This window comes from Aquarana catesbeiana, linkage group LG01 (genome assembly GCF_042186555.1).
Source record: "Aquarana catesbeiana isolate 2022-GZ linkage group LG01, ASM4218655v1, whole genome shotgun sequence".
In the NCBI taxonomy this organism is placed as follows: Eukaryota; Metazoa; Chordata; class Amphibia; order Anura; family Ranidae; genus Aquarana; species Aquarana catesbeiana.
Window position 1 is genome coordinate 571,812,115 of NC_133324.1, and position 16,368 is coordinate 571,828,482.

Consider the following 16,368-nt stretch of genomic DNA (forward strand, 5'->3'; position numbering starts at 1 on the left):
GCTTTTAATAATTGCTTCTAGTCTTGCGAACATTTCTGCCATCTCCCTTTTTGTTGCTATTTGGTTGTCTTCCTGGGGGGCCACTGCGATCTCTGCCCTTGTCTCCATACTTAAAGTATTGGTATCCGTCTCCGCTAGCTGTCTTCGTGTACTGACTTTGGGTAAGGGTTCAGGGGTTTTGCATTTAGGACCGCCAGCCTTCCCTGGGCTCCCTTTATTCCCATCTTGGGCCATATATTTCCTTATAGCGCCCGGGCTCACGCTTGTTCTATTACTACTGGCCGTATTGGCCGCTGCCGCTTTCCCTCCCCTTCCCTTCATTATGCTGTTAACCCTGGGGCTCCTGCGGGGTAAGTATAGGTGACCTTTTGGTGTAATCCCCTGCGAGTTGATGTAATATGTATTCTACCCTTCTCCAGTACACTTTGCAGTCACCGAGGGGTTGCTTTCTTCTGGAGTCCCTGCCCCCTCGGGTCGGGTATTTTCCGTATGCCCCTGATCTTTCTGGGGGTAGCTCTTACTCCCTGTGTCGGGGCAGTACCCTTACTATAATTTTAAGTCCTAGAGAGGAGAGAGCAGCAGACCCCGGAAGAAGTAGATGAGGGAGGCGGGAGTGATCAGGTGGAGAGGGGGGGAGACCCCCCGACTTGGTGACCCTCCAGTAGGCAATTCTACAAGTCTTGCCTGTCAGCTGCCTTCAGCTACTACAATATTAACAAGTCCCGTTCTCAGTTATCTTCAGGGGTGCGTTTTATGTATGAGCTGACCGCACTGACATGACACAAAGATTGCAAAACGTGTACACTTTTAAACTGCCTGGGACAGATTAGCTTTGGTTACAGCTTATGAGAACCCGTTCTATCCAACATATCCTTCGTATCTTACCTATGACTATGAAACTAACTACACATGTTTTATCGCTGATTGAGATCAATGTGAGTCATAGAAAAGTAATAGCCTTCAACAGTGGAGATAGTTTGCATTAGCATATTAACAAAGTTATAAGATTACTTTACAAGGTTTTAGTCTTTGGTTCCCAGTCCCCTGCAGAGAAGGGGGATCTCACAAGTTGTTTGAGATAAGAAGGAAGGCACTTACCCCCTCAGTCGCATTCAAACGGTCTTACCGAGCTCTTTTTTTTTTCTTATGTCAGCTGCTTCTACGAGCGGTGCAGCCCTTCAGTTCGGTTCTCTCCCAGCTTGGCTGCCGTCCACTTCCTTTGCCTCCCGGTGTGCCAGCGCTTGCCCGGGGTGCTTTTAGTGCGGCTGGGGGGTTCGTGGCCGATATCCTATGGGGGATTAGCGGAGCTTTTGCGGCACGGCGAGGGTCATCGGGCTCCGGGGCTCCCGGTTCCAGCACGGGGGGGGGCGGGCGAATCTACCGAGGGGACAGGGTTGCTCTCAGCCGCAAGCCGGAGCTGGAGGAGGAGACGTCCGGCATCCCGGGTTTAGCAGCCGGTCCAGTCAGCCACCCATATCCGGCTCCTCCCTCCTCCGAAATGAGCTCTGGATCTAATTGATGAGCCAATCAACTTCTAACTTCAGCTTATTCAATTAAGCTTTGACAAAAAAAAAAAATGGAAACTGATTGGTTTCTATGCAGCGCTGCACCAGATTTTGTACCATGCAGTTTTAGTAAATCAACCCCACTCTGCCATGATGTGTCTCAATTTGCTCTAGTCTGTGACTCCTATCATCAGTCAATGTTCATCAATGTCTGTCAGAGTTACTGTGTATTGTATTTACCCCTGTAGCAAATTGTTAAGGATATTTAAAGGCTAAGTTCACCTTTTATAAAAAAAAAAAAATAATAAATGCACTTTTTGCAGGTATGTGCATCTGCATTTATTATTTTTTTACAATGCATTCTGTAAAATCTCAGGTTCAATGCCTGAATCCTGCAGACTACCTCCGATATGGGCAGGCAGTTACCGAATGGCAGTAAGAATCAATGGACTACAAGAGCACCCTCACCAGCACCCTCGCAGTGCATTGAGAACTACAACCTGTCAGTCGCAGCAGCCGACGGTACTTTTAGTTCTTTCATTCACTGAACTCTGTGAATTAATGACGTGACTGCGTGGGCGAAGCTTTTTAAATTCTAACAGTGGGTGCCGGGTGAAGATCCCCCACCCACTGTTACAGGGAGTAAGGGTGCAGGAGTAGAGGAGGCAGGAGCTGGAACATGTTGCATGTTCCACCTGTATTTAGGGTAACGTGTTCAAAAGGTGAACTTATCCTTTAAAATACCCAAAAGACTTTGCTGTAGAAATACATTCAGTCTTAAGCGTCCTAAAACATGTAAAAAAATCTAGCTGTTTGCTTAATTATCCAAATAATGGAATTGTTTGTTGCACGAGCATAGCCAGACAGCTCAATAAATTATTTTTTTTTATTTTTTTCCTGTCAAGGTTCTACAGCTATCATAACTGAGAAGAATTTAAAGGGAACTGACATAGATTCAGATGATGAAAAACTGCAATATGACATCAAGAAAGACCCTGCTGTGGGACAACTGCTGATATCAAAGAACAGTAATCTGCTACCCATTTCTGTAAAGGGACCAATCACCAGCTTTACTCAGTCAGATATTAATAAAGGTGATAAATAATTAAATATATATAATAACACATTTTATATTAAATTATTAAAGATTTTAAATGTACAATGATAGAGCAAGGAAAACGTGTGGGCTAAGATATGTTGGTGTAATTATAGTAAAAAAAACTGCTGGCGCAGCCCTGCATGGCAGCCAATCAGCTGCCAGGTTTTTTTGTCAACGCTTAATTGAACAAGCTGAAGTTAGAAGCTGATTGGCTACCATGCACAACTGCACCAGATTGTGCAATGTGTCAGGCAGTGAATATACAGCAAAATCCTTCATAAACATGTCTCTAGTCTATTTTCATTTTTGTGCAAGTAATACAAACACATTGACTAAAATTATAAGAAAGTGACTATAAATTGCCAACTGACATTACAAATTCTGCATGTTGTCTTTCATAATTGGATTTATTTTCTCCAGAAACCACATATTGGGGCTCAGCATTGTTATAAAAAGGCATCAATCTTAATTATTTTCCATTCTTATAATAAATGTGCCCTTCTTCTCTGATTTTCTCACTCCTTTATCTTGTGACTAATATTGTCTCATCTGATTTTAAAATAAATTGTTTGATTAGGACAGCACATCTGTAATGCTGTATTTATCTTGCAGTAATAAAGAAAAGCAATTGTCTGATATACGCCACTTGCCAAGTGATTACTTTGCATATACAGCAGCAGTATGGCAGCGTGATAAAATTCTTAAAGTTTATTTATAATTTGGATGTTTTTAGGATATGTTCAGTACAAGCACAAGAAAGGAGAATCAGGGGGGAGCTTTGCCTTAAAATTTGATGTGGTTGATACAGAAGATAATGCACTTATAGACCAGTCTTTCTATATAAGCATATTAGGTAAGTCATTTTTATGATAATGTCCTATTTTTGTCCTATCCTGTTCTTTAACAATATCTAAAGCCCTAACTTTTTTTGTTTTGCATAGATGGGGAAAGATTACTGGGACAGAGACTGATATGAAATCCATCATTTTACAGTTGTCACAAGAACAGGAAATAAGAGAAGTCCTTCATTGGGGACATTTGTTTGAGTGACAGCTGTAAAAGAGGCAATTTCCTCTACCTTTAGAGAGATTTCCTTGCAAAGATAAAGCGCAGAGATAAAGACAGAGCGCATCTGCTCCTAGTGCAACTCCGTTTATTTGTATAGAGATAAAAGAAACAGAGTGTCACTAAACACTCACATTCAGTACAGACAAAGAAGCGCTTCTGTGTGAAGCTGTGATGGCTCTCACGAGTGCAGGGCTCCAGGCTGGATCCAGGGCAGACTCACAGTCAAAGGTCTCTGTGTGTCAGCTGCACATGAGCCACCCGCTCACAACGGGGATCCTTTGATGGCAGGGAGACTTGGCCCCGATGTGCAACCACCTGATCATGGGGTAGAGACAGCTGATGGCTGGCGCTTAGGTTGCTATGGCAATGCGTTTAAGGGGGCGTGGCCTCCTTCTTCAGGCCAAAACACCTCTAAAACAAAAACACCCTAAAATACTTCAACACATGTAATGCAGTATACGTTAACATGTGCACAGTCGATAGGATAATAAGTACTTTTGTCTGCAGACAGATGGTTGCCTGTAGTAATAGCTACTCATCTGCCATAATCAAGCAGGGAATAGATCAGAATCAGTAAAAAGACTATTGTTGTATTTTTTATTGCAAAATTATATTTTACTATGGATTTCATTTATAAAATGCTGCTCTACTTCAACACAAAAAAACAATAGTTGAAGCATAAGCATAAGTTGCAGTTGAAGCATACGATCTGTTTTCAAAGTTGCCACATTTGCATACAGTCTTATGTGGACACAGGTTTTTAAGGAGGTATATAACTTTTGCAAGAAAATACAAGGCCAGAGGTAGAGGGCCATGGGGTGGCTGAATGGAGGGATGACAGAGTCTAGGAGTTAAAGAATAAGGCTGGTCATACACGGTTGCACAAGTTCCCCATCAACACGTACAGTGTTGACAGGGGAATCAGCAACTGTCTTCTTCTGACAGGGGAAGCCATCCCCGCCAGGAGAAGACAGTAATTATTGCTAGCGGCTATAGCAGCCGATTATAGGTAGTGATAATCATAAGAGAATCTGGCAGGCTGGTTGTACCCAAGTTGATCGATTGATCAACCCGGTACATTCAGCCTGCCCATTAACAGTTTAGCAGGAACCAGCCAAGATTCAAACTGTGTATGGCCGGCCTAGGGCCCATAACACCTAAGGTTTTAATGCATGTCAATGCATGTACATATTTTAGCCATTGTCTTAAAAGGTGATAATTCACATATGTGTAATGCATTGATTTTTTGTTTTGTTTAGTTTTTTGCTATATACAGATTATTGAACACAATAGCAGTGCAAAAATTGCATGATTTTTGATAATGCACAGAAAACTGAATCCACCCTAAGAGATTTTAAGGGACAAAGTGTAGGGTTAAGTGTTAAGATAGAGACAGAATAAAGGCCTAAACCTGGCCATACATTATGCAATTTTCTTATTCAATTTCCTTTGGATTTACCTTCAACTATGCAGTGTATGTATGCCTGACTGCATACAAATTGAAAGTGTTTAGGTTTGACCTCATATTATATGGTTTTGGTAACTCTAAAGGAAAATTGTACAAAAAATTGTATAATGTATGGGCCAGCCTTAGAGTTGATGGACACAACATGAAAGGTAGATAGCTGTTATGAAGATTATACCCCCGTTTACATTGATGCGATTTGTCATGCAATTTGACAGTTCCAAATTGCATGACTAGTCGCACCTCATTGTTGGCAATGGAACCGTTCAAATTGCTGAGACTCATGTACAGTCACAATGAAATCGTCAAAAAGTAGTGCAGGAACGACTCAAACATTCCTGCACTACTTTTTGACGATTTCATTGTGACTTGCCTAGACTTCTGCTAAACGAAGTTGCAAACGGCAATTAAATTGTAAGTGCAAATCGCACTGACCTGCACCAGTGTGGCAGGTCCCTTTTAATATTTAAGCACATTTCCAAGAGATTTCTGAAAAGCTAAAACACTGATGCAAACTATGTCAATATTTTAAGATGTAACTTTTTTTTTTTTTCTAACCTTTACCCAGACAAGGCATTTATTGAGTGACTTGTAAATCTGACTTCTAAGCATGCTTTGTTTGTACTCATTATTCTTAGAGGACAAGCAGCCTCCATCAATTACTGCCAACAAAGGTCTCACCTTGGATGAAAACTCCTGGAAGAAAATCACCACGCAGCAACTATCAGCCACAGATCAGGACAGCGAACCCAGAGAGCTTCTGTTTCACATCACTAGACAACCTAGTCTGGGCCGCCTGGAGCATGTGGGTTCCCCAGGTACAGTGTCTCCTTTTCAGGCTAACGCAGAGCACATTCCTAAAATGAGTTATCTTAAATTCAAGATGATTTATTTGGTCTTAGTTGATTTTAAAGGCCAACTCTATTCAAAACTGATATTAGATGCAGTGGGTAAAATCACCTGCAGGTGAACTATATGTCAGTCTCCAGTAATGATGTTATCTGGCAACATTTTCTATTTCCACCCCATCACATTAGACCATAACAAAAGTGCCTCTGGAATTTGGACACCCAATGATGTGTTCATGCTGTATTATGGAAAATACATCAAGCAAGCCATCATTTGTGCAATTCAACTTTCCATCAACATTGCAAAACAACAATATCGGTTTGGAGATGGCCTTTAATGTAAAATGTGAATAATCTTAATGAAGGCCTGTGTTTTAAAAATATTGTAAATCTGTCTACACATACAGTATACAGTATATGTTTATCTACATCTTTGCAGTGATTAAAAAAAAAACTCAGCAGGTCCAAAACACTGGGGTCACTTTGATGCTTAATTCCCCAGCAACACATATGCACCTTTCTTCCATTCTTTCGTTGCTCTGTTCAGATGCCGGAAGTGAAAAAAATACCCAGTACTTCCAGGCATGTAGGAGCACATAACTTGATCTCCTTTCTCTCATGTGACAACATTGGTGATGGGTCCAAATCATGTTACTTGATATGCTAAATGAACTCCAGAGGGAGCATTTTTATTTGTGTATAGAATACAACAATTAAAATATGAAAGAACAAGTTAAAATGTGAACAGTCACATCAAAAATTGCTTTGAGATAAATTCTACCGTAATAATTCAAAATGTGTATTCACTGAGGGTGCATGCACACTGGGCTTATAAAATGCTGCTTCTGCAGGAGTTTTGCTTTTTTTTTTCTCTACTCTCTACAGGCAGTCCTCAAGTTACTAACATCCAATGTACGTACAACTCATACTTACAAACGGAGGGAGACAACAGGAAGTGAGAGGAAATCTACCCCTAGGAAGGGAAATTCACTCCTGTAAAGCCCCGTACACACGATTGGAATTTCCAATGAGAAATGTTTGATGTGAGCCTGTTGTCGGAAAGTCCGACCGTGTGTATGCTCCATCGAACATTTGCTGTTGGAATTTCCGCACACAAATGTTTGAGAGCAGGTTCTCAAATTTTCTGTTTAGGAGCATTCTGCGTTTTCAAGTGTACATTGAAAAATGAGCAGAGGGGAATATTTTGTGAAAAAACACATATAAAAGCAAATGCTCATAAACTCTCCTAAACTCTTCTAAACTCTTGTGCAGTATGAACTACTGTGAGCATTTTTATGCATTTTTTCTGCTACTAGTGTTCTTGGACCTTGAAAATATAGTACCATATTTTCCATATGAAGACATTTTAAGGTTTCTGAATGTTCCAGTCTGCACTAGTCCAGACAAAGTTTCAGTTTTCCAGAAGTCAGTACTTGCACGGGCCAGAGCAGTAAAGACCCAAGACATCCAAAGTCAACTTTTGATGAGGAGGATTAGGGTATGTGAGATATGGTTAACAAGAGTATAGTGTTTATCTAAAGTGCAACTGTACTATTTTCACAAAAATGAGAATTGCGCCTCCCTCTTTCCCTGACTGGCACATCTGTTCTTATCATCATGTATCTTAGATGCAAGCCACCAGCGCTTTGCACTACCCTGACCTCACTAGCAGTTACACTTTGGGTTATGACTTCTCTGCAAAGCTTCACATGTTGGGCCCAGTCACAGAGTATAATGGCCACCCTGTGCACATGTACCAGCTATTTCTCACGATGGCCCTACAACCACTGGCAGGGCTAGGTCAATGCATCTAAGGTCCGATTACCTGAATGTGATATGAAAAGGGCTGGTTCTAATTTTTTGCATAAAAGTACAGGACAAAATGGACATCCAGCACTTTCTATGGCAAAAAACACTTGTTCTACAATTTTTAGTTATATGCTAGGAATGGCAATTTCAGATAAAGACAGGAGAACAAAGTGCAAAAGACAAACTAGTATGTCTTTGTATCTGTTTGTATATGTGGCTTTTTCATATCAATATGAAATAATAACATTCCATAGCTTCTCTTTTTCCAGGTATAAAAATTAGCAGCTTCAGCCAGGCGGACATTGAATCACGAAGCATCCAGTACATTCACACTAGCACAGAGGAGAAGCATGCAGATGATTTCACCTTCACTGTCTCAGATGGAGTCAATGAGGTAGAAGCAAGTTTTGTTTTGCCGTGTTTTGTGTTTGTGATATCACACAGGATATGTGAATATGCTCTAAAAACATATTTTGAGGCCGATTTCCCAAGGCGCATACATGTATCTCACAGTTTAAATTTTTCTTGTTTTTTAGCATTTATTTGTTTACACAGGTTAAATGGAGTCGGCTCGCAGCACTCAATCTATTCATAAGCTTTCAGCCTGAAAAATTATTATGCTGCTATACATGAATATTGCACAGTATATTTAAAGCAGCCTTTAATTTTCCTGGCTTTAAAAGATCTTATTTGTCCAGGTACAGGAACAGTTTAAAGGGACTCTATACACAAATTACAATTTAACCTCCCTGGCAGTATGATTATTTCAGATTTTAGATGCTCAAAGCGGTACAATGTTTTGCATGGAAATTTTGGCGTTTTATATTGTAGGCCTGTAATTCTTAGGAATAACTCACTTAAATCTGTCCAAACAAGAGTCTAATAGACAGCCCGGGTATGATAAAGTTTGAAACACAAAATCATAAATTATAATATAATAAATAACTATAAATAATTATAACAAATAATAATATAAGAATAATAAAACATTATTCAATAATGTAATCAAATCAAAAACACTGACATTTGCTCAGTTGCAGAATTGTCGCTGTCATTACTTTCAGTGTTTGATGATGGATTTCCCCACGAATCACTATTGCTCAATTCTGCAAGTGATTCTAATTTTTTATTGCTGTTTTCTAGCTGGTCTAAAACCGCTTTTGATGTAAAGGGACGGTTTTGGTTGCTATCGACAATCTCCAGTTTCCAGGCAGAATACATGCAGGGCACTGTACAAACCACTAGGGCCAAAAAGGATGTGAAATTATTTGATAGAGTAATGTAATCTGTAAGATTACAGTGTACTGTATGTATAGTGTGTGTTTCACTTTTTGAATTTGGCGCCGTTCTCCGTCCCCATGCGCCGCAACGCTCGCAGGGAATGGAGCCCAGCACTGTGATGAATCGAGCAGAGGACGGCTCGCACACACAGCGGGGGGACATCGCAGAAAACTGGGGACAAGGTAAGTAAGCTGTACCTGGATCCTGCGATGCGATCCTGAGTGTGGCTCGGGGTCATCGCTTTTGGTATTGAAAATCCACCCTGAGCCACACTCGGGAATACCGCCAGGGAGGTTAAAAAGTGTTTCATAATTTTTAATGGTGGTTCACTGGTTGCATATACTTGTCTTTCCTTCACTTCCCATATGCTCCATTCAGCCACCGTGAGTGAAGAGAGGAAGCCCTGAATGAACTGAGAACTCTGCCCCACCCCCATGTGAGATTCTTTGTTCCTAAAGCCGGCCACAGGCTGTTTGAATCTCAGTGGGTTCAGCAGGAACCGGGCGAGATTTGAACCATGTATGGGCAGGCTGAATGTACCAAGGTGATCAGTTGATCAACTTAGGTACAACCAGTCTGCTGGATTTTGCATGCGATTATCCATTCATCCTATTTTTGGACCATTTAATATATACTGCACAATTGATTATTATTGGTACATTATTTAGCAGCATCTTTGTTATTATTCACCAGTCATTTTATTTTTATTTATATATTTGTACCAGTCATGAGTTTATGATCACTTTTTATTGAATGCACTTTATGCACTTTGGTAGTCCTATTACAACTGTTTCGCCATATCATACTTAGAGGAGATCTCCTCAGATAATTGGATCACTGTGCGAAATCATTCTTATTGTTTAGTTTTCTAATTGGTGTCACTGTGAACACTTTAGATTTTGCTGCAATCAACTCATTTATTATTATTATTTTTTTTTTTTGTGCTACACATTATTGATAGCGCGAAGGACACTTAGCACTGTGTGTATGCGGTACTAGGGTCACAGGAGTGCAATTCCTTTTGCACTCCTGTGACCCGTTTTCAGCGGAGATCGGTCTGAAGTCCGCTCTTCAATGACTTCACTGCAATCAGTCGAGGCAGCGCATCATACCGACTTAGGAAGTCTGGATCCGCCAGCTGCCTGGACTGATGGCAGTCTCAGCGAGCTGCTGAGACAGCCGCTCCCTGCCCCTCCACAGCTCAGCGCTCCATTGAGCATGGAGGAGCAGAGCAGGTGAGATGCTGATTGACAGTCAGCATCTCTCCATTAGGGGACGTGAGAGAACCGAGCCATCGGCGATGTTCGGTGGTTCGGTTCTCATTGCAGAGATGCGGGGGACAGCTGCAGCATCAGTCTGTTGCTCCATCCACCTAGGTAAGTATGAATATCCAAAAAAACAAACCATACTCTTTTAAATATTACCACTGTCACCTTTAAGCCTTCTTTAGTTTAAAATGGCAGCTAAGACAGAGGAGAAAAGCTTGATAAATGTCTAAAAATCTTGTGTTCTGTACAGGTCTAAATGTCTATAAATTGTAACTGTTGGAGGCATTTTTACACTGTGAAGGGGGATTTAAAAAAATTCTTTCGGATAAGACAATTCGAAACAAGAGCAGGTAGACAGATTGTGAGACATATTTTCTGTAAGATTATAGCTTGATTGATAAATTCCCCTCTGCAACTCTAAGTAGCACTGCAAGAATTTAAAACTTGCCCTGACCATTTCTTAATTGTGACTGTCTTATCCACAGCTGTAAATGTGTCACCTGCCTTTGCTAAACTGTCTCAATTGGCTTTCCCGGATTTCAGGTGCAAGGCTGCAAGTACACACAAAAAAAAAATTGGATATACTTTGCTAACTGTGGGGCAGCCTGATTTGCATTGGATGTTCATAAATTTGTTGCTAAGTTGCAGGAAATACTAATCTTTACCAGCACACCTTGTTATAGTGATAATTTTGCCCTTTATTCACACAAAGTAATAAGCGTGTGATGCATGTTGCTTTATGTGAATTAAGGACAAGATTACCACTATAGTAAGCTGTGCTGGTAAAGAATTGTATTTCCTTGATTGTAGAGTGGTACCATCCACCCGATCACTACGGCAACCTGTGTGAAATATGGACAAGTCTGAAGGGTGTGAAACAGATACAGTACAACTTCTCTGTTGCTAATCTTAAGTATTTTCCAAAATTGGCTGTCTTTGACAACATGGAACTTTACGACTGAGTCTTTCTAAGTTCTTGTATTTTGTTTATATTTTTTTAGGTGTCACAAACATTTTACATCACCATCAATAAGGTGGATGACTCATTGCCTGTGGTTCAAAATTCAGGAATGAGGGTGCAAGAAGGTGTTCGGAAGACTATCACAGAGTTTGAGTTGAAAGCTGTTGATGCCGATACTGAGGTATGAGAACCTTGACTGCTAAAACTATAACCTGTGGCATGTTAACAATGAGTGGCGTGAGACACTGTATCATTTTTAATATGTAAACCATTATTGCAGACTGACACAATAATATTATCTGTTTTACAATGATTTGTAGCAATAATTTAGTTCTTCTTTATCAACCTTGCCAGCAACAACAGAGTTTATGGAAGCTATGCTGTGTAGTGTTGAACCATCTATTAAATAAAGGATGAAAGCAACAAAGAAGAACAATAGCAGTCAGCTAAAACAGCAAGGTTTTTTTTTTTATTATGGCAGCAAGGAAAAATTGGATATGTTGACTACAGAGACCAATAATGAACCTAACTTTCACATCAACATTATAAATGACAGCTTGAATCTGACAAATCATTATGGGCAAACTTTTCTTTGCTCTTTTTATACACTCATTGTCCATTTTTTTTAGGTACACCTGTTCAATTGCTTGGTAAACAAATTGCTAATCAGCCAATCACATGGCAACATTTAGACATTTAGAGATCTAGATGTGGTGAAGATAACTTGCTGAATTTCAGACCAAGCATCAGAATGGAGAAGAAATGGGATTTAAGTGATTTTGAACGTGGCATGGTTGTTTGCCAGATGGGCTGGTATGAGTATTTCAAAACTGCTGATCTACTGGGATTTTCACACACAACCATCTCTAGGGTTTACAGAGAATGGTCCGAGAAAGAGAAAATATCTAGTGAGCGGAAGTCGTGTGGACCAAAATGCCTGGTTGATGTCAGGGGTCTGAGGATAATGGGCAAACTGGTTCGAGAGGATAGAAAGGCAACAGTAACTCAAATAACCACTTGTTACAACCAAGGTATGCAGAATACCATCTCTGAATGCACAACACATCAAACCTTGAAGCAGATGGGCTACATCAGCAGAAGACCCCACCAGGTGCCACTCCTGTCAGCTAAGAACAGGAAACTGAGACTACGATTCGTACAGGCTCAAGAAAATTGGACCATAGAAGATTGGAAAAACATTGCCTAATCTGATGAGTCTCGATTTAAGCTGTGACATTCAGATGGTAGGGTCAGAATTTGGTGTAAAAACATGAAAGCATGGATCCATCCTGCCTTGTATCAACTGTTCAGGTTGGTGGTGTAATGTTGTGGGAGATATTTTCTTAGCACACTTTGGGCCCCTTAGTGCCAATTGAGCATCGTATAAATGCCACGGTCTACCTGAGTATTGTGGCTGACCATGTCCATCCCTTTAAGACTACAGTGTACCCATCTTCTGATGGCTACTTCCAGCAGGATAATACACCATGTCACAAAGCTCAAATCATCTCAAACTGGTTTCTTGAACATGACAATGAGTTTGCTCTACTCCAATGGCCTCCAAAGTCACCAGATCTCAATCCAATAGAGCACCTTTGGGATGCACGGGAGATTTGCATCATGGATGTGCAGCAAATCTGCTGCAACTGCATGATCCTATCATGTCAATATGGACCAAAATCTCTGAGGAATGTTTCCAACACCTACCTTGTTTAATCTATGCCAAGAATTAAGGCAGTTCTGAAGGCAAAAGGAGGTCCAGCCCGGTTCTAGCAAGGTGTACCTAATAAAGTGGCCGGTGAGTTTATATAACAGTGGCAGTGGTAGTCTCACTTTTAGGACAACCAGAAGCCATTGTGCAATGTTTGGTATTGTAAGATGACAAAGCTGTCTGAATACGGGCTCATAGAAAAGGTCCATCCTTCTGACTAGGTACCGAGGTAGGAGCAACTGTATAGTAATATTGTGGCACAAGGGGCTTCAAGTATATAAGCAAATTTAACGCTTCCAAGCTGTAGCCTTTGGATCATTCTTTTATTTTTCTTACCCAGCTACATACACTTCAAAAAAATCAGGATAATGTTTTTTTTTTTTAAGAAGTTTTTAATTACCAGGCAACAGAGGTTACACTTATGCCGCGTACACACGAGTGGAATGTCCGACAGAAAAAGTCTGACAGAAGCTTTTCGTCGTATATTCCGATCGTGTGTATGCCTCATCGGACTTTCTTTTTAGAAAATTCTGACGGACCTAGAAATAGAACATGTTCTAAATATTTCCGACGAAACCAATTCCTATCGGGAAAACCGCTTGTCTATATGCTGTTCCAACGGACCAAAAACAGCGCATGCTCTGAAGCAAGTATGAGACGGAAGCTATTGGCTACTGGCTATTGAACTTCCTTTTTCTAGTCCCGTCGTACGTGTTGTACGTCACCGCGTTCTGGACGGTCGGACTTTGGTTTGACCATGTGTAGGCAAGACCGCTTGAATAGAATTCTGTCAGAGTTCCGACGGAGAAGCCTTCGGAGTTTATTCCGACGGCAAAACCGGTCGTGTGTACAGGGCATTAGTATCAAAAAGCCAGCACATGCATGCTGACATAACAGTACAATACACAAGTGTGATAATACACACAGCTCCCAAGAGAAAAGGAGTACAATGTTTGTTTACATAATCAAATAATGATCAACCACAATGTATAGTGCAATCCACCTGCAACCCTTACAATCTGGCAATAACTTTTCCTGGATTTTTTTTTCTTGTTTTAAGAGTAAATTTCAATACATTAAAGCATGTTTGATTCAGCCAGTCCCAAAGACAACCCGACCCCCCCGATATCCCACAAAAAAAAAATACTCTGAGAAACAAAATGACAGGTCCTGTAGAACGTGTAATGCATCCCTTATTCTCTTGCTGCCTCCAAGTTGTAGTCCCTTCCTCACTCTTGCACATCTTTTCAGATATCTACTTCCCCCCCAATGTGGCAGTAGAATCAATCCAGCGGAACCATACCTTTCAAAATTTTTGGGGTTATCCCGGGCCTCATATGTAATTTGTTAAAACAGAATATCAGCATTAATTACCCTCATTCACATCCCTAAAGATAGAGTTTCATCGTATAGCCACCTTCTCGCTATAAGGTTGCGGACAGAGAAAAAAAGGACACTAAGAAACAACTTAGTGCCCGCATCCATCTCCTCATCTGCAATAACTCAAAGGAGACACAATAAAGGGTTACTTATGTTTGGAAAATGAAAGGTGTCAGCAATAATCTCTGTAACCTGTTTCCACAAGGGTCGTACCTTCCGGCATTCCCACACCATATGAATAAAAGTGCCTTCACTCAGCTGGCATTTATAACATATCGCAGAATCTCTTTTTTGCATTCGTAACAGCTGTACAGGGGTGTAATAAACTTGATGAAAGGGACGTAACTGGATCATCCAATCCATTAAGGCAATAACTGTGGGATAGTTACATAGCAAACACCTTAGTCCACATCTCATCTGACAACTCTGGTGCAATAGAAGTCCAACTGGCCCTAGCTCGGTCAACCAGATGTGAATGTCTGGGACTCAGGGCAGGATAATATTTGGAAACCAGACCAGCTGAGTCTGGAGTCTCCAACAAGATAGACTCCAATTTATTATTGTGAAACTCCACTACCCCCCCCCTCCAAACTGGGCAGAGGCTGCATCGCGAAGCTGTAAATACTTGAAACGCCAAGTCTCAGAAATCCTGCATTTCCCTGCTATCTGCTCAAAGGAACAAAATTCCCCCTCTAAAACTAACTGATGGACATATTTAATCCCATATCGGGCCCACAGAGTGCCTCCCTCCAGCTTAAACAATTCCCCCAAAGATGGATTACACCACAGAGGATTATTAGGAGAGCCAAAGACTTGTTACCCATGTTACGGAAGCATATATGGATAATCCTGGAGGGCACCAGGGTGGTGCGGGGGTTTTCCACGACACAAGCCCAACAGGGAACATGGGTGCAGGGTGGCACCAGATTGAGGGAGACCACCCGACCCCCCCTTGGTGGGAGGGGGGGTAGGAAGGAAGGGTGGGGTTGAGGGGGGGTCGGGTTTTTTTTTTTTTTTTTTGTTTTTCTCTCCCCCTCTCTCTCTCTCCTGTTGTGCCTCATGGGACTGGCCAGACGCTCCTTTCTTGGATGAAAAATGGGAGTAGTAAACTTTGTTACATTTAATGTAAGGGGACTGAATACAGTAAAAAAAAGGTATAAAATCAATCAGGAACTGCAGTTTTTGGGAGCAAACATGGTGTTTTTGCAAGAAACCTATGTTACGCATTCAGGAAGGGGATTGACATCGCATTTGTTCCCAAAGTGGTTCTATGGGGACGCAGGATCTGTACATTCAGGGGGAGTAGCTATAGGGTTCGATAGAACAATGATGTTCGTAGAAGAGGAGCGACTTGCCGATCCAGGAGGCAGGTTCCTTTTTGTGAAGGGGAAAATGTTCGATACTTGGATTACAATGGCGAATATTTATGCCCCTAATAGAAATCCGGAGAACTTCCTCAGGAGAATTTTGATGAAAATAGAATCCTTTAAAAAAGGCAAACTAATAGTCGCAGGGGACTTAAACTTGTGTATGGACCCTGAGTTGGACACATCAAGGGGCGAGTCAAAATCTGTTACACAAGGCGGGACACTTAAAAAAATGTTAAAGCGCCTTCAGTTAATGGATGCGTGGAGGATAAGCCACTTAAAAGAACGTGATTATACTTTTTTCTCCTCTGTCCACAGATCATTCTGGAGGTTAGACTATATTTTAATAGAACATCAGTTGGTCCCTTTTCTGAAGGTAGCGGAAATTAAAGCTATTACCCTGTCCGATCACGCAGCGGTGAAAATTCAAGTAGAGATCGCTGGTGTGGATCGGCCTAGGATAAATTGGAAACTTAACGACTCCCTCATCCAGGATCCGGATGTAGTTGTGAAAATAGAGCAGGAATTGAAAAGTTACTTTGAGACTAATGATACAGACGACATATCCAGGGCCACCCTTTGGGAAGCACATAAAACCTATATAAG

General features: G+C 41.1%; 1 protein-coding gene across 1 annotated transcript in view; it reads left to right on the forward strand.

Moving 5' to 3' along the window:
• The window catches only part of FRAS1 (Fraser extracellular matrix complex subunit 1), an 830,295-nt gene that overhangs the window by 687,234 nt on the left and 126,693 nt on the right, over positions 1-16,368 (forward strand). The window contains exons 45-49 of the mRNA XM_073597432.1: positions 2,411-2,599; positions 3,338-3,457; positions 5,776-5,955; positions 8,064-8,188; positions 11,345-11,485. Of these exons, the coding sequence (XP_073453533.1) occupies positions 2,411-2,599; positions 3,338-3,457; positions 5,776-5,955; positions 8,064-8,188; positions 11,345-11,485 (755 nt within the window). The remainder of the gene's footprint in view (positions 1-2,410; positions 2,600-3,337; positions 3,458-5,775; positions 5,956-8,063; positions 8,189-11,344; positions 11,486-16,368) is intronic.